At 42.7% G+C, this 21,538-nt stretch overlaps 2 protein-coding genes across 3 annotated transcripts in view; one reads left to right on the top strand and one right to left on the bottom strand.

Annotated features, from left to right (window-relative positions):
* The first annotated feature begins 3,943 nt into the window (after window positions 1-3,943).
* On the top strand, window positions 3,944-8,952 carry STBD1 (starch binding domain 1). Of its 2 annotated transcripts, none has more exons than XM_004280182.3 (2): window positions 3,944-4,681; window positions 7,076-8,952. In XM_004280182.3, the coding sequence occupies exons 1-2, from the start codon at window positions 4,474-4,476 to the stop codon at window positions 7,936-7,938; spliced, it is 1,071 nt and encodes a 356-aa protein (XP_004280230.1). In that variant the 5' UTR covers window positions 3,944-4,473; the 3' UTR covers window positions 7,939-8,952. The 2 variants fall into 2 exon arrangements, with proteins under 2 accessions (XP_004280230.1, XP_049565361.1); XM_049709404.1 differs by having other exon boundaries at window positions 4,545-4,681; window positions 6,574-8,952.
* Window positions 8,953-11,513: 2,561 nt separating this feature from the next.
* Window positions 11,514-21,538, bottom strand: part of CCDC158 (coiled-coil domain containing 158) — a 96,477-nt gene continuing 86,452 nt past the window's right edge. Inside the window, exons 21-23 of the mRNA XM_049709360.1 lie at window positions 21,057-21,215; window positions 14,069-14,176; window positions 11,514-11,783 (exon numbers count right to left, since the gene is read on the bottom strand). Coding sequence (XP_049565317.1) covers window positions 11,707-11,783; window positions 14,069-14,176; window positions 21,057-21,215 — 344 coding nt within the window. The 3' untranslated portion in view covers window positions 11,514-11,706. The remainder of the gene's footprint in view (window positions 11,784-14,068; window positions 14,177-21,056; window positions 21,216-21,538) is intronic.

The following is a 21,538-nucleotide window of genomic DNA, read 5'->3' as shown; positions in this document are numbered from 1 at the left end:
GCAAAATACACTTATCCCCTTTCTAGACAACCCCCATTTTAGTCCAAGCTGGCAGTGTTTATCGCACTATAGTTCTTCAAAAAACCTTGCAGGTTTCCTGGAATCTTAGACGGTCCACATCATTATTCAAGAGCCAAATCCACAAATCTTTTTTTTTTTTTGGCCACACTGTGCAACTTGCGAGATATTAGTTTCTTACCTTTTAGTCGCCAATATGTATTTAAGATTTAATTACATTGCTGTGTGTAGATCAAGGTCATTGTCGTAACCACTTCATAGCATTTCATCGGCATCCACCATAGTTTACTTATTATTTGCCCACATTGGGCAGCCAGGTGGCCTTGAACTTACGGTTATCCCAAATAACACTATGTGCCCCCTTACAGTCTTGTGCAATCTCTTGGCCATACATGTTCAGGAGGGGGATTGCTGGGTCATGGGGTATATGCATACTTAATTTCACAAAATTCTTCCAGATTGTTTGTACTGGTTTACTCTCCCATCAGCAGCATTGCATCTCTCTAATATTTGCCTTTCTGGTGGATGTAAAATGGTGTAACATCTTTGTTTTAATTTGCATTTATCTAACTACCAGTGAATTTGAGCATTTTTGCATCTCTTGCTAGTCATTCATTTATTCAACCAAAAATTACCCTGAGTGCCTATTATGTTCCAGGCACTGGGGAGAAGCATCCCTTGTTCATTTTATACTGGATCTCGTGTCAGGTTTTGTGGGTTTTTTTGGATCAGTTTGTATGAGTTCATCCTATATCTACATATTGGTGCCTTGTCAGTTTTAACAACACGAAAATCTGCTCCCCATCTGGATCTACCTGCTAACTTTGTCTATGGTAGCCTCACTGATGAGATAGCCTTATTTGATGAAGCCAAGAAATTTTTTGGCCTCTTACATTATGCAATATCACAATGACAGTCTCTTGGATTTTGTTCTATTAGTAGTAGTTTGACCATTTACATTCAGGACTTCATTCTATCCTCAGTCCACCATTTTATGTGGTACAAAGTAGTAATCTAACTTTATTCTTCTCTACATAGTGAACTTGTTCTCCTGACACAGATTTTCCTTTGCTCTAAAGGTTTCATCATTCAGCGTAAGAGATCTCAGCCTGGAGTCTATTCTGGAACTAAGATGAGTCAGAGGTTTGCAAACAGTTGCACTTAGAAAATGTCCCTATGAAATATGAAACTGGGCAGCTCCAATGTGACTGCTTTGCAGAAGGTTTGACTTGTGGTTAACATTATGTGGAGTAGCAGAAGCCAGAGGCTTGACAGAAACAGACAGGTGCTGGTGGTGAATACATCTCCCTAATGAGGTGAGGGCTTGCAGAGAGAGGAATTACAAACCGAGAGCAAGGCTGAAATTCACCATAAATGTTGGAATACTACCAGAGGGATACGCTGGTATCAAACATCCGGATTTGCACACTCACTTCTAAAATGTATGCTTTGAAATTTGGACATGGTTTAAAAGCATTAGGATTCAATGTAGCTAGAGTTTCAAGCAGGAGTCCTGGGAGGTCAGAACACTGGGTTCAAATCCCAGCTTGGTCACTCACCAGCTGTATGACCTTGGGCAAATTACTCCTCTCAGGGATTTAACATGAGATAATCCTCATAAAGCACTTAGTTTAGGGCCAGTATATATTCGGTATTCAATGAACAAAGACAATAAAAAGGCCTATTACATAACAAACTTTGTATTCTGGGGAATACAAAGAATAAACAAACTCTGGCCCTCAAGGGATTTATGATCTAATATGGGGATGAGATAAACGACAAAAGTAATTATACCATAAGAGAAAACCTTGTATTTTTCTCTAACAGAGTTACAGTACATAATCAGAGTTCAAAGAAAAGAATGGCATATCAGTTTGAGGGCTGGGGGCTAAGAGTGGGATTGGGGGCTAGGGAAAAGTTCATGGAAGGAAGTGGGTTTTGGGAAACGTCTAAACCAATGAGAGAAGGCTCCCGCGGGAGAGTCCCCGTTTGGCTGGAGTTCAGGTGAACGATAAGAGAAAGGCCTGGAGAGGTTGTTGGGGTGTGTCAGGGAGACCTTGAAGGCTAAAATGGGGTTGGATTTAGTCTGGTAGACAGAGGAGATGCCCAACCCCAGGCTGTGCTTTTAGGAGGATTAAATCAGGAGTGGTTGCAGACTGGATCATAGCCAGAGGGGAGGGAGTTGCGGGAGGATGGTAAGGTCTGGACAGGTGAGGTGGGGTGTGAAAGGAGGCGCGGTCACTGGGAAAGGCAGGAAGGGAGCGACGCCACCGGCCTGTGATGGAAGGACCCACAGGACTTCCCAAGGCAACTTCTTCCCCTAGCGGCCATTTCCTTCCTACCTGCTCTGCTTTCCTTAAAAGCTCACCTGGGCTTCCCTGGTGACGCAGTGGTTGAGAGTCCGCCTGCCAATGAAGGGGACACGGGTTCGTGCCCTGGTCCGGGAAGATCCCACATGCCGCGGAGCGGCTGGGCCCGTGAGCCATGGCCGCTGAGCATGCGCGTCTGGAGCCTGTGCTCCGCGACGGGAGAGGCCGCAACAGTGAGAGGCCCGCGTACCGCAAAAAAAACCAAAACAACAACAACAACAAAAAAACCAAAAAAACTCACCTGGATTTCCTTTCTCTCACTCAGCTGATAGCTAACCTCACTCATGGGCCCCTGTGTATCTCAAAATGTTTCTTTTGTGCCTTCTTTGCTTTTCCACGCCTGTTTCCTCCCCTCCGTTCCTCCGACTCCGCCCCTTCTAATGGTGTTCTTGACTTCCGCCTTCCCGCGGAATCCCCGTCCAGGATTTCGCGTCCTCCTCACATCTTCCTCCAGGTCTCGGCTGGCTCTCTCCTGCCGAAGAACTGAACAAACGTGCCCACGTGTCTCTCCGTCTGAAAGAGCTTCCCTTAGGCCTTGTTCTCTTCTCAAGCGACACTTCGATTCCTCTCCTCCCCTTGGCCTCCAAGTTTCTCTGGAGAGGGCTCCCTCCACGTCGGCCTTCTTCACAGCTTTCACCACGTTCACCGCTCAGCCTTCCGAAGCGAGCTCCCATCCCACAAACACTGCAGAGTCACCAAGGACTCCCACTGCTTTCTGTACCTGACTTTGCAAACAAGGCTCGAGCCCGGGGCACGTTGGAACGATTTGTTTTACCAGAGGAGCCATTTTAGTAATCATTCCAGCTGTGGTCTTAGCAGTTGGATGTGGGAGCGTGTAGGTCAAGGGAAAGGCTCACCCTGCAGATACAAACATGGGAACCGTTAGCTTGAAATTGGTGTGTAAAGCCATCAGATCAGCAGAGGAGTGAATTTAGAAAGAAATGTGTATAATTCTTAGTTCCCAGATTGTTGTTGTTTTGTGAGGATCAAATTAAACGCATACATTAAACACCTGGCACACCGACAGCACTTAACAAAGACGGTTGCAATTTTTTTTTTTTTTTTTTTGGTACGCGGACCTCTCACTGTTGTGGCCTCTCCAGTTGCGGAGCACAGGCTCCGGACGCGCAGGCTCAGCGGCCATGGCTCATGGGCCCAGCCGCTCCGCGGCATGTGGGATCTTCCCGGACCAGGGCACGAACCCGCGCCCCCTGCATCGGCAGGCGGACTCTCAACCACTGCGCCACCAGGGAAGCCCGCAATTTTTTATTAATAACCCATCCGGAGGAGCCTGCGTCTGCACAACACGCAGTCCAGTAAGGAGGGCGCGCACTTTGCGACAACCACGCACCCTCAGTAATGACTGGAGGCGGTTAAGGTGATTGGCATTTACAGATGGATGGATCTCAGTCCAATCCTTTCCTTTTACAGGCGGGGAGGCGGAGGCTTGGGGACGTTAAGCGCAGCTAACTGGCGGAGGAATGGAGCTTCCAACGCGCCGGCTGTATGGGTCTACCCACCCGGCCCGGCTGCCTCTCCCGCCCCGCCTCCGCTCTGGCCGCAACCTCGCGTGTCGCAGATGCACGTCGGCCTCTTCAGCGTCTAAGTGCCAGAAGCTCGGGCCGCACTGCTACTGATTGTCTGTGGGGAGGAGGCGCCGAGGTGGCCGGCGCTGTCCCAGGCAGGGCTGCACCTGAGCTGCAGCCGGAGCAGGAAAAGAAGGCGACGGGTTTGCGCACGGCAGCCGTGCGCCCTTGGACCCTTCACGCGCGTGGGACGCACTTGGAACCCTGCGCCGGGTGCTCCCCGCCGCCGGCGACTGGCGGGGTCGAGAAGGGAAAATGTTGGAGAAGGAGGGCGCTCGCGTGTTCGCCTTGCCAGAACCAGGGGCTGTAGCCCCGGGGCGGGGAATGGGGCGGGGCTGGGAAAGTTGAGTTTTGGTCGCGGAGGGCTGGGCCCCGCGCGGGAGCGCCCGCCACCGGGGACCGTAAAAGGCTGCAGCGGGCTGGGTAGGTGTGGCTCTGCCTGCGTGACCCGAGCCCCCGTCTCGGTCGCCGTCGTCTCCCGCAGCTGCGGCCTCTCAGTCATGGGCGCCGTCTGGTCCGCCCTGCTGGTCGGAGGGGGTCTGGCCGGAGCGCTTTTCGTTTGGCTGCTGCGGGACACGGGAAAGGAGGGGGATGCGGAGCAGGGGAAGGACGCCTCTTCAGGGGAGGCTGCGGCTCCGGGAGGCGATCAGGGTGGTGGCGGCGGACTGAGCCCTGGACCTTCTAGGCGGGAGCTGGTCACCAAACCAGGTATTCTTCCTCCCTGTGTCTCGAGGGCATATTTGCCGGGGGGCTCTGAAGTTACCCGCGGGAGGGGGCAGGGGGTGGAAATCCACCTGGAGGTTTCCCGAGGACTAGCTTCTCCTAGCCCGGGCAGGACCCTCCCCGCGGCTCGCGTTTTTCTCCGGCTGGTGCGCACGCGCCGGGTGGGGTTCTCGCCCTACACCGAGGCCCTGGGGATGCCCAGGCGGTTTGTCCCAGGTCCGCGCCCCGCTGAGTCGCTGCCTTCGGCGCCCGCCCCTGAGGACCTACCCCTGCTCCTCCAGCGGGGATGGGCTCTTCTGCTTGGCGGAGCTTGGTGCAGTGCGGGCTGCTGCAGCGGCGGCGCCCCTTCCGGGCCTTCGGAAAGGGGTGCTTAGAGTTCGGAGATCCCACGACCCTCTCCAATTTCTGTCCGAGCAGGGACACTGTCTCGGTCCCAATCCCATAGCCTCATGGCCTCCCATCCCTCACCCCACGGAAGAGCTGTGTTTGGGAACACCGGCGCAGCGAGTAGCCTCCCATGTCTGGACGCTTCTGTCGGGGAGGCAAAGTTCAGGTTGGACTCTGGCCCTGAAGGCTTGGGCTGAAGCCCTGAGGCTGCTCGATGGCCGCCCATTTCGGAGCTGTCGGCCCTCCCCCACGCTCACCCGAACAGTGCACGGTTGTCTGAAACCCCAGGGAAGAGACACTTAATTCTGCTCCGACGAGTACAATTGACATCTAGGTTTCCATCTCTGTATTTTAGACCCTGTATACTAGGCAAAGTTAAGAGCACTGGCAGAGAACCTTACCTTCCAGCGCCCTCCCTTGGCAAGCTGCCCATGCCTGGACTCCAGCCTAGTGGTGAAAATGACATCTGTAAACTGTAGTGGAGTGGCGTTCATGTGTAGCCACTTGAAAATCTGCCCCTGTGCCTCTCCTGCAGAGAGCTCATTTATCTTCTTTTCCTGAAAGCCTAACTCATGTTTCAGGTCGAAAGACTGGGGATTCAGAGTAATATTTGTTTACGTCTCACTTCCAACACCACCATTAAAAAGAGACAAAATTGAACAAGACCACCCTCTTCCCACCGTCATCTCCCCCAATCCGCATATGCTGATTGTATGGTTTTGGAGAATAAGATCTTGTAGGGCAGCGGTCCCCGACCTTTTTCGCACCAGGGACAGGTTTCGTGGAAGACAATTTTTGCACGGAAGGGGGCGGAGTGGGAGGGTGGTGCAGGCGGTGATGCGAGCGATGGGGAGCGGCAGAGGGAGCTTCGCTTGCTCCCCGCCTCTCACCTCCTGCTGTGCCGCGGGGGCCTAACAGAGGACTGACCTCTACCTACCGGTCTGGGCCGGGGGTTGGGGACCTCAGTTGTAGGGAGCTATTTGGACTATCAATGAGGTGGCCAAGAATGAAACTGAGTCTTGAGGGAGCTTGGATTGTGTAGTCTTAAGAAAAAATATTTTTATTTATTTATTTATTTTGGGCTGTGTTGGGTCTTCATTGCTTCGCGCGGGCTTCCTCTAGTTGCGGCGAGTGGGGGCTACTCTTCACTGCTGTGCGCGGGCTTCTCATTGCGGTGGCTTCTCTTGTTGCAGAGCACCGGCTCAGTAGTTGTGGCGCACGGGTTTAGTTGCTCCGCGGCATGTGGGATCTTCCCGGACCAGGGATCGAATCCGTGTCCCCTGCGTTGGCAGGCAGATTCTTAACCACTGTGCCACCAGGGAAGTCCCAAGAAAATATATTTTTAAAGTATGCAGTGGGAGGGGATATAAGATGCCTGTGTTTTGTCGAAGAGGTTCCTGATGCACATGGGGTGTGCAAGGCGAATCCAGCCACCCTCACCCCCAACTCTTGCCCAGCCATGCACTGCTGTCCTTTGTATTCTCCCACAGTGACAGCTGCTGCTGACCACCTGCCCGCACCTGTGAGAGCCAATCCCTGACCTGCACGCAGTTCCTGGGATTACAAGTGTACTCATCTGGTTTGCAGGGTAACCGTGCAGCTCTTCGTCACACAGGCTGGACATTTTTCGATGATGGCAGCCAAACAACTCGACTTGGTGGCGTGCCAGTACGGCCTGGACTGCAGAGATCCAGGACCATGTCAGGGTTACACTTCTGCCTCTACAGCTTGCCACCTCGTTTACACTCTTGTGCTGGTATACTGACACTCCTGGATGTGTCTTTTATTACTGGATATGCCTGTATATTCTTAGAGCACAGTTGGGAACACACCAGGTAATTAAGTACTTGATTTTAATAGAGGCAAATTTTGTGAACTGCAGATAGATTAGTAGCCAAGTCTTTAAAAACTAAAACTATTTTCTCAGCCTGACTGAACCTTTTTCTCACATGAACTGCACGACACTATTACACTTTTCCTTTTGTTTTTTAGAGCATCTTCAAGAAAGCAATGGATGTTTGGTTTCTACGACTAAAGGCCCTGGTGACCTGCAGGAAGCAGCATGGAGACTGCAGAGTCCTTCTGGAGAAGGCAGTAACCATGACAATTCAAGAGCACATGTTCCCTCTGGACAATTTCCAGACACACAATCTCTAGCTACCTCTGAGACTGGTAACTCTAGAAGTTACTCTGACGTTTCAGGAAACGAAAGCCTTGGATCTCCTATAGGAGAATGGGGATTCCAAAAAGGCCAAGAGAAAACTGCTAAAACAGCTCCATGTCTGGCAGAGAAGTTGCCTTCTAGCAACCTGCTCCTGGACAGAGCACAAGAAGGAGTGAGTCTCGCACAGTTGGACAGTCGGGCCCGGGCTGACCACGTGGACTGGGAGATGGTATCCCGGCACGCATCCTGGGGCGATGTTGGTTTGGGTGGCAGTCTTGAGTCTCCAGTGTTAAGCTCTAAGCAGGGAAAGGACTATGACAGAAGCACTCTTGTGGAGGCAAGAGGTCAGGAAGTGGATGTGAAACCAAAAAGGGTAGGAGCAGTGTCTTCAGAGGCTCATCAGGTTAGTGTCAGCTTCCAGGTCCATTATATCACACGCGCTGGTGTGCAATGCCTTGCAGTAACTGGAGACCATGAGAGTCTTGGGAGATGGAACACTTACATCCCACTCCAGTGTAGCAAGGACGGGCTCTGGTCTCGTTCTGTGCCCCTGCCAGCAGACACAGTGGTGGAATGGAAGTTCGTGGTAGTAGAGAATGGGGAAGTTACCCGTTGGGAAGAATGCAGCAATAGATCCTTAGAGACTGGCCATGAGGATAAAGTGGTTCACAAGTGGTGGGGGATTCACTGATTCAGTTTGCAAAGTAGCGAAGAGGCTATAGAACATGGAAGAGGCTAAGGTTGTGGAGCACCCTGGATAATTTAAAATAAAGGAAGTGAAACTTCCAGTCTAGCCATCAGAGTTGTTTCAGATTTGCTAGTGGCTTTTGTCTAATGTGTAGATGATGCTTCCAGTGAGCATGGACTTTTTTCCTGTGGCACTGATGGATGGATTTATGCTGACCCATCATTACTTTAGGGCTTGGTGGTCTTGAGGAGGGCTTGGCTAAACTGCAGATGTGCACTGGTCACGGAGCAGAGAAACTAACCAGCTGCAGAGGGTTCAGGCTTGAGCCTTGGGTGATTCTTGAAGCAGGGGAGTAAAACACACCTTACTCAAAAGGAGATTTTGTACTGGTACAGCTAGAGAAATGCTCTCTTTAATCATACACACTTTATATTTAAAAATCGTTAACATCGTATGGAACTGTGATTAGAAAATATCTGGTCACTAGATGTGATTAGCCAGGATATAAGGTAATGCATTAAGACTTCCCAATGTTTTTTGCTTGATTTTACTTGCCATGTATGGTTTGAGGGTAGCAAGTATGTTTTTGTCTTAATGATCAACGGCTGGTGTACAAACAAGGGGCCTAATCAGAGCCTGTTAGCAGGAGCAGCCCAAGAGGAAAGAACAGGAAGGGGGATAGGGTATAGGCTGAGCAAGGTGACCTCTTAGAGAGCTGGGAGCTACAGGCCCCGCCGGACTGCAGGGTGGGACACGCCCGTCGTTTCCTCACGGGCCTCCTGCAGGACCATCTCTCCCCACGGCCCCTCCTCTCACAGCAGCTCTGGGCTGACAGATGGACTGCCCCATAGCAATCATTTCACCCTCTTCCCTCTCCCTTCATGCTAGTAGGTCACAAAATTATAACAGGAGAGTGATACGGAAGTACATCTTTGCTCTGGGAAGAAATAAACATTTAAACTTTGCCATTATAACTGAAACAAATAATAAAACCTGAGTTTTAACATCTTTATCAAATGTCTGAATTATTTGTATAAATGTTAGTACCATAATAGCTTAGATGTAAAATAAAATACTAATATTGTCTCCACTAATGACACAGAAAAAAAGCAAACATCCAGAGGCACAGAGTCTGTTCTTCTCCCTTTAGAGAAAAAAGTTTTAGAATATTTCTTTTAAAACTTTACCTTTGTTTGGAGGGATATTATACATGCCTGTATTTGAAAATTAATTCTATATTAAAACAACTTTTAATAAGTGTAACATCTATTGGCAAAACAGCGTTTAATCCTGGTTATAGATGGTCTTTGCTGAAAAGAGCCTAAACCCAACTGAAAATAGTGTTAGAAAGTGCTTTAAGAACTGTTTTGGGCTCATAGCACTTTTGTGTTAAATTCACGTATATTTTCTACAGACTTCACAGTGAATTTTATATTCTACCAGTGAGGTCTTCAGAGGCATTCACCATTACCGTACAGAATGCCCAAGCATTTCTATTAGGTCAAACTAAAGGGAAAACAATTTACAGTCAAAATCTGTTTAGTGTTCTATCATTAGCCATTTTATCATTACCTGATGAAATAAAAATTTTTCAGTAAAGCCAACTGATTTAAGAGATAACATATAATACTAAACTTTATATTTTTAAAACTTGTTATTTAAAATCGGATGTGCTTAGAGGGAGAAGCATGAGGGCTGTGGTGGTAACTTACGCCCTACTTAGCGTGTCATCTGCACTGGTTACCCTGAGCGCCACCCGCTGTCACAGACCCCAGCGTGTAAGAAGGCTGCAACGACAGCAGCTTACTTCTCCCTCACTAAACAGCAGTGGGTGCTCCTGGCGGGAGGGCAGCTTTCCTTGCAGGTCATCACCCAGGCTCCTGTCCTGTGGCTCCTCCATCCCCTAGGACCTCACTGTCCTCTGTAAGCAGCCTGTGGAAGGGGAAATAAAGTAAGGAAAGACCCCACTAAAACTTTGGGCCAGAAAGCACCACAAACTGCTGTGTCCATGTGTCATTAGTGAGAACTGGGCAGGTAGGTGTTCCCAGGTAGGGAGAGGAGAAGTGGGGTTGGGACAGAGTCTCTAGTTGGGCAGCAGTTTCTCAGTGACAGCTGTACTGTGGAACGGGAGTACAGGCTTCTGTGACACTGTTCCTGTTGTCTTTTTTTTTTTTTTTGCGGTATGCGGGCCTCTCACTGTTGTGGCCTCTCCCGTTGCGGAGCACAGGCTCCGGATGCGCAGGCTCAGCGGCCATGGCTCACGGGCCCAGCCGCTCCGCGGCATGTGGGATCCTCCCGGACCGGGGCACGAACCCGTGTTCCCTGCATCGGCAGGCGGACTCTCAACCACTGCACCACCAGGGAAGTCCTTTCTGTTGTCTTTGGCACAATGTGAACATTTTTGTATCTGTTCTTCTGCCCTTTTATTTGGTTCACATCCTGTAGTGTCATAAATATATTTGGTCTTTGCTCCTGGCACAGAGCTCCTCAAACCCTGGGAATTTCCTGAGAGATAGGAGTATCTTGTTATTCATAATGAGGCCCTTTGGATCACGCCTGAGCTTCTGCTAGTGAGGTGACTTAGATGGGGCCCCTAGATAGCCTCAGGCCGGGGCTGGTCACTGGAAAGACCAAGTGATCGGAGGCTTGCAACTTCCAGTGCCACACTCTGATCTCCAGGACGGGGAGCGGGGCTGGAGAAGCAGCTCTATAACGACTCAGATGGTGAGATTTAATGCGCTTCTGGGTTGGCGAACACAAGGTGCCGGGAGCCCTGAGCGGGCATGGAAGCTCCACACCTCCACCCCATACCCTGCTCTGTGCATCTCTTCCATTTGGCGGTTCCTGAGTTATAGCCTTTATAATAAACTGTAATAGTAAGTAAAGCAATTTCCTGAATTCCATGATCAGTTCTAGAAAATTATTGAAACTTTAGAGGAGGATGTGGGAACCCCCAATTTACAGCCTGTCAGTCAAAAAGTATAGGTGGCCCAGGACTTGTGACTGGTGTCTGAAGTAGGGGCAGTCTTGTGGGACTGAGCCCTTAAATCTGTAGAATCTGACACCAACCCCAGGTAGCGTCAGAATGGAATTGACTCATAGACACCCAGTTGGTACCCACAGAGAATTGGTTATTGGCGCTGGAAAACACTCCACGTACAAACCCCACTAATTTATTAAACTCTAATTAAGGCAGACTGAATCCATTCAATCTGCAGAAGTTACCCACTGGCTGAAGAATAACAACCTTTTTCTCTCTTGCTTCCTAGTTATTAATATGTAAAAAGAAAACTTTTCTAAAAGTTTTGATTACGGGCCACAATGTTTAGTTATGTGATTACATTCACTGATATTGACAGAACAAACAGGGAGTTCAGGGTCACAGAAGGAATCCTGGTCAGTACCTTGGAGTTTGTCCTCCCATTCTGGGCATTATACCCCATCTTTCAATTTCATGTGAAAGAAGCATTTTAAGCTGAAAAAGAAGAAGGCTATTGCCTCAGCACCACTAAAGATAACAAAAAAACATGTGATTATTCCAACACACTGGTATTAGCACAAAATAACACCTATTAGGTACTTTTGCTTCTAGCTAGTACTGCTTTTAAGTTTTACTGAGAGAGCGCTGAAGACTAGTTTATTTCAAAATAGAGTTTACAGGACAGGGTATCTTTTATTAAATTTTCACATAAAAAGAAAAAGGCACTAATTATAAGTAACACCACAATTAATTGGGCATCATCTCTCTGTAAAGAACAGGCAAGCAATGTATCATTTTAGTAACATTTTTTCCTGGTCTTTCACTTTCTGTATCCTCTCTTCTTGATTTCTGATCATTGAAGACATTGCTGAAAATGTTGATAAAGCAAAGTTAGAAAAGCAACATTACTCAGGCTTTAAATTCTATTATGCACGTCTTAAAAGGTCAGCTTGCTACCACAGAATAGATACATCCTGAGCTCAATAAGTTCTCAAAAACTGCAAAGTAGCATATTTTTTAAAAGACTGAAATTATGAAACAGAGCTAAGGGTAAATCTTTGCTCTTTCAGTTGCTTTAAATGAACATGATAGAGAATTCCCTGGTGGTCCAGTGGTTAGGACTCTGCTCTTTCACTGCTGAGGGTATGGGTTCAATCCCTGGTCAGGGAACTAAGATCTCACAAGCTGTGCAGCACAGCCAATAAATAAATGAACATGATAATTATTGTTATAGAAGTAATACATACTAATTGTAAATAATTTGAACACCTCAGAAGGGTACAAAGAGGGGTAAAGGTCATTGATTTTGTTCCCTCAATCTGTTGAACTTCCCCATCCCAGGTCATCACTGTAAACCTGTCAGTGAGTATCTTCACATGTGTACACACACACACACACACACACACACACACACACACACACACACACACACACAGAGTTTTCTTCTTTACACAAATGGAAATATGTGGTAGAAATTGTTCTGTAGCTTGCTTTTATTCACTTAACAGAACGTCAACCTCTTTCCAGTTCAGCTCATGATTTGTTATGACTGCACAGTATTCCATTGTGTGGATGCCCCATGTTAGTAAATAAATTTTTAAAAGTTGTTTCTTATCTTTGTTTATGAACATGCTATAGGAAATACTTCAGACTTTTGTATGTACAATGTCTCCTTGCAGAATAAATTGCTAGAAGTAGAGTTTCTGGGTAAAAGAATACATGCACTTTAAATTTTGATAAATGTTCCCCAAATTCTCTCCAAAATAGCTATTGCAGAATTTCCAAGACACACTCTACCCAGACAATGCATCCAATAAAAAGTATTTGTCTAAAAAAACTTTTAAGAAGTTTTTTAAACAAATACAACATGTTTTCCATTTGGATTATTACATGGTAGGATGACTCAGATAAAGTCCGAAATATAAGTCAAAGTGTGAATAAAAATGGGGTCAATAAGATAATGCATCTTCCTTAAAAAGTTATGATAAACTTAAACTCAAACATTTTCCTTTATGTTTATATATGCAGGCATCTGGAGTTATCATAAAGAAGTTGTTAATTTTCTTTAGTAACAATTTGGAATAACTTTAGTACATTAAAAAATGTGCATTTTGGAGCTAGAAATTGCAGAGGTCAAGTCCCAGCTCTATTACTCATTGTGTGACTTAAAACTTACTGACTGATTGTGATCTTCAGCTTCCTCATCACCAAATGACATAATATTAGCACCCACCTCCCAGTGTTGTGAAGCTAATTAGTAAGACACTGAGTACAGGGCCTGGCACATAGCTGGTAAGTGCTCAATAAATGCTAATAACAACTATTATCATTAATAAGGTTAAATTTATTTTAAAAGGATTTATTCTTAGAAAATTATTTATTATCCTCCATCTAGCAACTTATATTCTCTAGAGATGGAAGATGAAATGAGAATAACATGTATCCTCCAAAATTAATTTCTTTCTGACAAAGGCTCCTGGATTCATGTCAGCAAATCATAAAACATGACAGCCTCCCAAATCCATGGGAACATCCACTAAGAATTTATGCCCCAAAAGTTGTCTATCATCTGCAGAGTACAACAGTTTCTCATTTGGAGAGCTTCAGTATATATTTTTTAAATTTAATTTTTTTTTCATTTTTTATTATTTATTTTTGCTTCAGTATATTTATATGCAGTTTATCTTTTTATTGAGTGATTCATGGGGTGGCACAGTCTCCTATACCCATGCTAATTTAAATCCTCTATAAGGCTAAATACTGTTGTTTTGTTTTCTGGCTATTAACTGCAAACTTATCTTGGCTACTGCCATACAAATTCTCATCTACAGACCTAACAGGGACAAGAAAGACAGTGTATGGGAAAGTCTCATGTGAAATCAGCCGCTCAAAACATGTGTTCTATTGAGGGCTAGTCAGCCATATTATCATCCCTATTAGATGAAAGAGGAGAGCAGGGCTAAAGTGACCTGCCCAAGGTCACACTATTAATCCAGGCATTAGGCATGGTTAAGACACTCATATTTTGACTAAGGTTTCTGAATTTCTTGTTCAAGATCCTTTTCAGTGGGACTACAGATAAGAGGCTTAACCTGAAGGGAAGGTGAGTATTCTTTTGAACAAGGAAGATCTCTCCAAAAATGTACACTGTACCTTCATTCTTCATCTGTAAATCTTCTACCAGAGTCTGCAAGCTTTCCAGTCTGTTCTGAAGCTTCCTGCATGTTTTTCCAGTTGTTTCTATTGGCTGAGACTGTGAAGCTATTAGAAAATTGCTTAGATGTGGTATTAAAAATCTATTCAGTATTTCATCTTAGATATCTTTCTCTTACAGGTTAAACAATCTTTCCTTTAAAATAATGAAAAATTTAAAACACTATTTGAAAATAAAGAAATGTTTTATCTAATACTGCAATACTAGCTTATCTGATTTTGTTTCAAACCAATCTGATTTACTATATTTTAACTAGGTAGCATTAAATGTGATGAGTGTGAAGAACACTTCAAGTTTAATGATACATTCTGCATTATAAATGACAACTTTTCATACCAAAGCTGAGTAGTTCCAGTAACTTAGAGTTTGGAAGCACAAGATTTAATACTGATGCTGGCAACAGCTTTGAGTGTGTGTGAGGCCAAGTGCCCATTTCAGTTCTTGACACCTGAATGAGGATAGTATTAAATGATGGGAGAGGGGAGTACAGATGCTGACATGGCCACAGTGAACCTAGAGTAAATGTGGCAGTAGCAACTGAGGAGAGGCTAGAAGCATTTGAGCTACTCTCTAATAAGTACGCTAAGTTTTGTCAACTTCTAAAAAATACTGGTTGTCAATCACAAGATTTTAATTTTGAGCTTAGCCTCTGACTTGCTGTATAACTTTGAAAATACTTTTGATGAAAAAAAAAAAAAAAAGAAAATACTTTTGATGGCTCATTTTCCTACCAAAAGACTCTTTCACTTCAAGATATTAAATTTTAAAGGCAATCATCTAGGAGTTATTTTGGTTCAAGAGAATAAAAAATAATTTCTCATTGAGAAATTTTTAACGTAACACAAAACATATGAAGTTTGATGAGTATCTGACAACAGGGTAAAAAAAGAAAATGCCACACTATTATGTAACCACAAATTAATAATGAGGTGACCAACAGCACTGTTCTACTCTTGCAATAGTCACTGCTGTAATAATGAAGTAATTTGCTACTCTAAATTTTTTTTAAATATTAAAGAATAACTTAGAAGCATAAGAGATGAAGGAGGACACAAATGCAGAAAAAGATGGTAAAACAGAAACTGTACTAAAATCTGTGATTAGGTCCCGATTTCTTTTTTTTTAGAATCTAAAAATATGTTAGGCATAGAATTTCAAAAGACCAGGAACTGACTTAACAATGATGCAACAACTTGCCTAACTTATCCCTTATCAAAGAGAATGATACCACAGAGCACTGGAGCCGTTTGAATCACTGTCATATATGATGAAAAACATTTCAATTTCAATTCAACATATACATATTTAATGTCCACTTATTTATCAGGCTCTTATTCTAAATCAAATCATTTCCCCATCTGTCTTAGTGAATAACAAATGAACTTAAAATTTTAAAAATGAGAACATTTTGGTAAGTTTGTATGATAGACACTTGCACTTACGAAGGCAGAGACTGAAGAGAATGTAAATAATTTTAGAGAATGTAAATAAGAAAGAAAAGTCAGACACATCAGAAACAAGAACTAGAATCCTGCAGCCTGTGGAATGAAAACCACATTTGTGGAAAGATAGACAAAATGAAAAGGCAGAGGACTATGACCAGATGAAGGAACAAGGTAAAACAACTAAATGAGGTGGAGATAGGCAATCTTTCAGAAAAATAATTCAGAATAATGATAGAGAAGATGATCCAGGACGTCGGAAAAAGAATGGAGACAAAGATCGAGAAGACGCAAGAAATGTTCAACAAAGACCTAGAAGCATTAAAGAACAAACAAACAGAGATGAACAATAAAATAACTGAAATGAAAAATACACAAGAAGGAATCAATAGCAGAATAACTGAGGCAGAAGAATGGATAAGTGACCTGGAAAACAGAATGGTGGAATTCACTGCCGTGGAACAGAAAAAAGAATGAAAAGAAATGAAGACAGACTAAGAGACCTCTGGGACAACATTAAACACACCAAAATTTGCATTATAGGGGTCCTGGAAGGAGAAGAGAGAGAGAAAGGACCCGAGAAAATATCTGAAGAGATTATAGTCGAAAACTTCCCTAACATGGGAAAGGAAATAGCCTCCCAAGTCCAGGAAGCGCAGAGTCCCAGGCAGGATAAACCCAAGGAAACACGCCAAGACACGTAGTAATCAAACTATCAAAAATTAAAGAAAAATTATTCAGAGCAACAAGGGAAAAACAACAAATAACATACAAGGTAACTCCCATAAGGTTAACAGCTGATTTCTCAGCAGAAACTCTACAAGCCAGAAGGGAGCAGCATGATATACTTAAAGTGATGAAAGGGAAGAAACTACAACCAAGATTACTCTACCCAGCAAGGATCTCATTCAGATTCAATGGAGAAATCAAAAGTTTTACAAACAAACAAAAGCTAAGAGAATTCAGCACCACCAAACCAGCTTTACACAAATGCTAAAAAACTTCTCTAAATGGGAAACAAAGAGAAGAAAAGGACCTACAAAAACAAACCCAAAACAATTAAGAAAATGGTCACAGGAACATACATATTGATAATTACCTTAAATGTGAATGGATTAAATGCTCCAACCAAAGGACACAGGCTTGCTGAATGGATACAAAAACAAGACCCATATATATGCTCTACAAGAGACCCACTTCAGACCTTGGGACACATACAGACTGAAAGTGAGGGGACAGAAAAAGATATTCCATGCAAATGGAAATCAAAAGAAAGTTGGAGTAGCAATACTCATATCAGGTAAAATAGACTCTAAAATAAAGGAGGTTACAAGAGACAAGGAAGGACACTACATAATGATCAAGGGATCAATCCAAGAAGAAGATATAACAATTATAAATATATATGCACCCAAAATAGGAGCACCTCAATACATAAGGCAACTGCTAACAGCTATAAAAGAGGAAATCGACAGTAACACAATAATAGTGGGGGACATTAACACCTCACTTACACCAATGGACAGATCATCCAAAATGAAAATAAATAAGGAAACAGAAGCTTTAAATGATACAATAGACCACATAGATTTAATTGATATTTATAGGACATTCCATCTAAAAACAGCAGATTACACTTTCTTCTCAAGTGCTCATGGAACATTCTCCAGGATAGATCACATCTTGGGTCACAAATCAAGCCTTGGTAAATTTAAGAAAATTGAAATCGTATCAAGCATCTTTTCTAACCACAACACTATGAGATTAGAAATAAATTACAGGGGAAAAAACGTAAAAAACACAAACACATGGAGGCTAAACAATACATTACTAAATAACCAAGAGATCACTGAAGAAATCAAAGAGGAAATAAAAAAATACCTAGAGACAAATGACAACGAAAACACGACGATCCAAAACCTATGGGATGCAGCAAAGGCAGTTCTAAGAGGGAAGTTTACAGAAATACTACCTCAAGAAACAAGAAAAATCTCAAATAAACAATCTAACCCTACACCTAAAGGAACTAGAGAAAGTAGAACAAACAAAACCAAAAGTTAGTGGAAGGAAAGAAATCATAAAGATCAGAGCAGAAATAAATGAAACAGAAACAAAGAAAATAGCAAAGATCAATAAAACTAAAAGCTGGTTCTTTGAGAAGATAAACAAAATTGATAAACCATGAGCCAGACTCATCAAGAAAAAGAGGGAGAGGACTCAAATCAATAAAATTAGAAATGAAAAAGGAGAAGTTACAACAGACACCGCAGAAATACAAAGCATCCTAAGACACTACTACAAGCAACTCTATGCCAATAAAATGGACAATCTGGAAGAAATGGACAAATTCTTAGAAAGGTATAACCTTCCAAGACTGAACCAGGAAGAAATAGAAAATATGAACAGCCCAATCACAAGTAATGAAATTGAAACACTGATTACAAATCTTCCAACAAACAGAAGTCCAGGACCAGACGGCTTCACAGGGGAATTCTATCAAACATTTAGAGAAGAGCTAACACCCATCCTTCTAAAACTCTTCCAAAAAATTGTAGAGGGAGGAACACTCCCAAACTCATTCTATGAGGCCACCATCACCCTGATACCAAAACCAGACAAAGATACTACAAAAAAAGAAAATTAGAGACCAATATCACTCATGGATATAGATGCAAAAATCCTCAACAAAATACTAGCAAACAGAATCCAACAACACATTAAAAGGATCATACACTATGATTAAGTGGGATTTATCCCAGGGATGCAAGGATTCTTCAATATATGCAAATCAATCAATGTGATAAACCATATTAACAAATTGAAGAATAAATCTGTATGATCATCTCAATAGATGCAGAAAAAGTTTTTGACAAAAGTCAATACTCATTTATGATAAAAACTCTCCAGAAAGTGGGCACAGAGGGAACCCACCTCAACATAATAAAGGCCATATATGACAACCCACAGCAAACATCATTCTCAATGCTGAAAAACTGAAAGCATTTCCTCTAAGATCAGGAACAAGACAAGGATGTCCATTCTTGCCACTCTTATTCAACATAGTTTTGGAAGTCCTAGGCAGTCCGAGAAGAAAAAGATATAAAAGGAATCCAAATTGGAAAAGAAGAAGGAAGACTATCACTGTTTGCAGATGACACGATATGATACATAGAAAATCCTAAAGATACCATCAGTAAACTACTAGAGCTAATCAATGAATTTGGTAAAGTTGCAGGATAAAAAATTAATGCACAGAAATATCTTGCATTCCTATACACTAAAAATGAAAGATCAGAAAGAGAAATTAAGGAGATAATCCCATTCCCCATGGCAACAAAAAGAATAAAATACCTAGGGATAAGCCTACCTAAGGAGGGTAAAGACCTGCACTCAGAAAACTATAAGACACTGATGAAAGAAATCAAAGATGACACAAACAGGTGGAGAGATATACCATGCTCTTGGATTGGAAGAATCAATATTGTGAAAATGACTATACTTCCCAAAGCCATCTACAGATTCAATGCCATCCCTATCAAATTACCAATGGCACTGTTTACAGAACTAGAACAAAAAAATCTCAAAATTTGTATGGAGACACAAAAGACCCCAAATAGCCAAAGCAATCTTGAGGGAAAAAAACAGAGCAGGAGGAATCAGACTCCCTGACTCCCTGATACTATACTACAAAGCTACAGTCATCAAGACATACGGTACTGGCATAAAAACAGAAATATAGATTAGTGGAACAGGATAGAAAGCCCAGAGATAAAGCCATGCACCTATGGTCAACTAATCTATGACAAAGGAGGCAAGGATATATAAGGGAGAAAACACAGTCTCCTCAATAAGTGGTGCTGGGAAAACTGGACAACTACATGTAAAAGAATGTAATTAGAACACTCCCTAACACCATACACAAAAATAAACTCAAAAAGGATTAGAGACCTAAATGTCAGACCAGACACTATAAAACTCTTAGAGGAAAACATAGGAAGAACACTCTTTGACATATATCACAGCAAGATCTTTTTTGATCCACCTCCTAGAGTAATGGACATAAAAACAATAATAAACAAATTGGATCTAATGAAACATTAAAGCTTTTGCATAGCAAAGGAAACTATAAACAAGATGAAAAGACAACCCTCAGAATGGGAGAAAATATTTGCAAGCAAAGCAACTGACAAGGGATAAATCTCCAAAATATATAAACAGCTCATGCAGCTCAATATTAAAAAAACAAACAACCCAATCAAAAAATGGGCAGAAGACCTAAACAGACATTTCTCCAAAGAAGACATATAGATGGCCAAGAGGCACATGAAAAGCTGCTCGACATCACTAATTAGTAGAGAAATGCAAATCAAAACTACAATGAGGTATCACCTCATTGTAGAATGGGCATCATCAGAAAATCTACAAACAACAAATGCTGGAGAGGGTGTGGAGAAAAGGGAACCCTCTTACACTGTTGGTGGGAATGTAAATTGATAAAGCCACTATAGAGAACAGTACGGAGGGTCCTTAAAACACTAAAACTGGAACTACCATATGATCCAGCAGTCCCATTCCTGGGCATATACCCTGAGAAAACCATAATTCAAAAAGAGTCATGTACCACAATGTTCATTGCAGCTCTATTTACAAGAGCCAGGATATGGAAGCAACCAAAGTGTCCATTGACAGGTGAATGGATAAAGAAGATGTGGTACATATATACAATGGAATATTACTCAGCCATAAAAGGAAAAAAAATTGAGTTATTTATAGTGAGGTGGATGGACTTAGAGTCGGTCATACAAAGTGAAGTAAGTCAGATAGAGAAAAACAAATATCGTATATTAACACATATATGTGGAATCTAGAAAAATGTTACAGATGAACCAGTTTGCAAAGCAGAAATAGAGACAGAGATGTAGAGAACAAACGTATGGACACCAAGGGGGGAAAGGTGGGTGGGGGTGGGATGAATTGGAAGATTGGGATTGACATATATACACTAGTATGTATAAAATAGATAACTAATAAGAACCTGGTGTATAAAATTTCCTCTAAACTGAAAAAAAAAAAGAAAGAAAAGTCATTCTCAGCATTTAAAAGAAGACTCAAAATCTTATAATAAAATAGAGAAAAAGGTCATTATTCATGTCAGAGAAAGAAACAGATAATATTTACCTATAATATCTATGTATATTTACTAAGGGGTGTGTGTGTATGTGGTATACAGTAACTATTCTATTTAAATAAGACTCAATAAATAAACAAATAAAGAAGACCCACTTAAGCACACACCCACCACACAGCATCAATTAGAGTGTACATATAAGAACACCATGTGAACCTTTATTAATTCCAATTAATATAATTATATAATTAATTATATAAATAATATAAAAATATAATTAATATAATTCCAGTGAACTTTTAAGTCACTGGAGTAGGAAATCAATTAATCTCATCAGTTATATCAGGTTATTCTTACCTTTAACAGAATCAGGTGAATGAACAGGCTTGGTGGATCTATATTGTGGTGTGGAACCTATAGAATCTTCAGCCGAACTAGTTAGGGATGAGTGAATTGGAGACTTCTTAGGAGAAGAATGGAATGAATGAGAAGCTGAATTTTTCACAGATGGACTTCCTAAAATTTTACAAGAACAAAAACAAAAGGACAGAATTACTTAAAATAATATGCTGCATCTCTCAAAAAAATCAAACTCTCATGAGACTATGTTCCCAATCATGGGGCTGGGGTGTGTTCTGATAAAACCCCAAGGCTTTGGGTTGGAACAGAAAAGGGCTACATCATAGGAATAAGGAACTGGACCTGCCCTTGGGGATCCTGAGGTCCATCTTCAAATCATCTTAATTCCTGATTGGATTAAATTGATCTGGGATTGCTGGTGTCCTTGGCTGTGTACCAGAAGCAAGCATGAATGCTCTCTGGAGGAAGGTGATCATATT

The sequence above is a fragment of the Orcinus orca genome, chromosome 4 (assembly GCF_937001465.1).
Source record: "Orcinus orca chromosome 4, mOrcOrc1.1, whole genome shotgun sequence".
Taxonomy (NCBI): domain Eukaryota; kingdom Metazoa; phylum Chordata; class Mammalia; order Artiodactyla; family Delphinidae; genus Orcinus; species Orcinus orca.
The sequence above is the reverse complement of the archived record's forward strand: the minus strand, read 5'-3'. Positions and strand labels throughout refer to the sequence as shown.

Excerpts from the sequence above, each read along its gene's own strand:
- STBD1 (XM_004280182.3), top strand. The coding sequence starts at position 4,474 with ATGGGCGCCGTCTGGTCCGCCCTGCTGGTCGGAGGGGGTCTGGCCGGA. Across the intron at positions 4,682-7,075 it reads GGAGCTGGTCACCAAACCAG|AGCATCTTCAAGAAAGCAAT; the intron begins GTATTCTTCCTC and ends TTTGTTTTTTAG.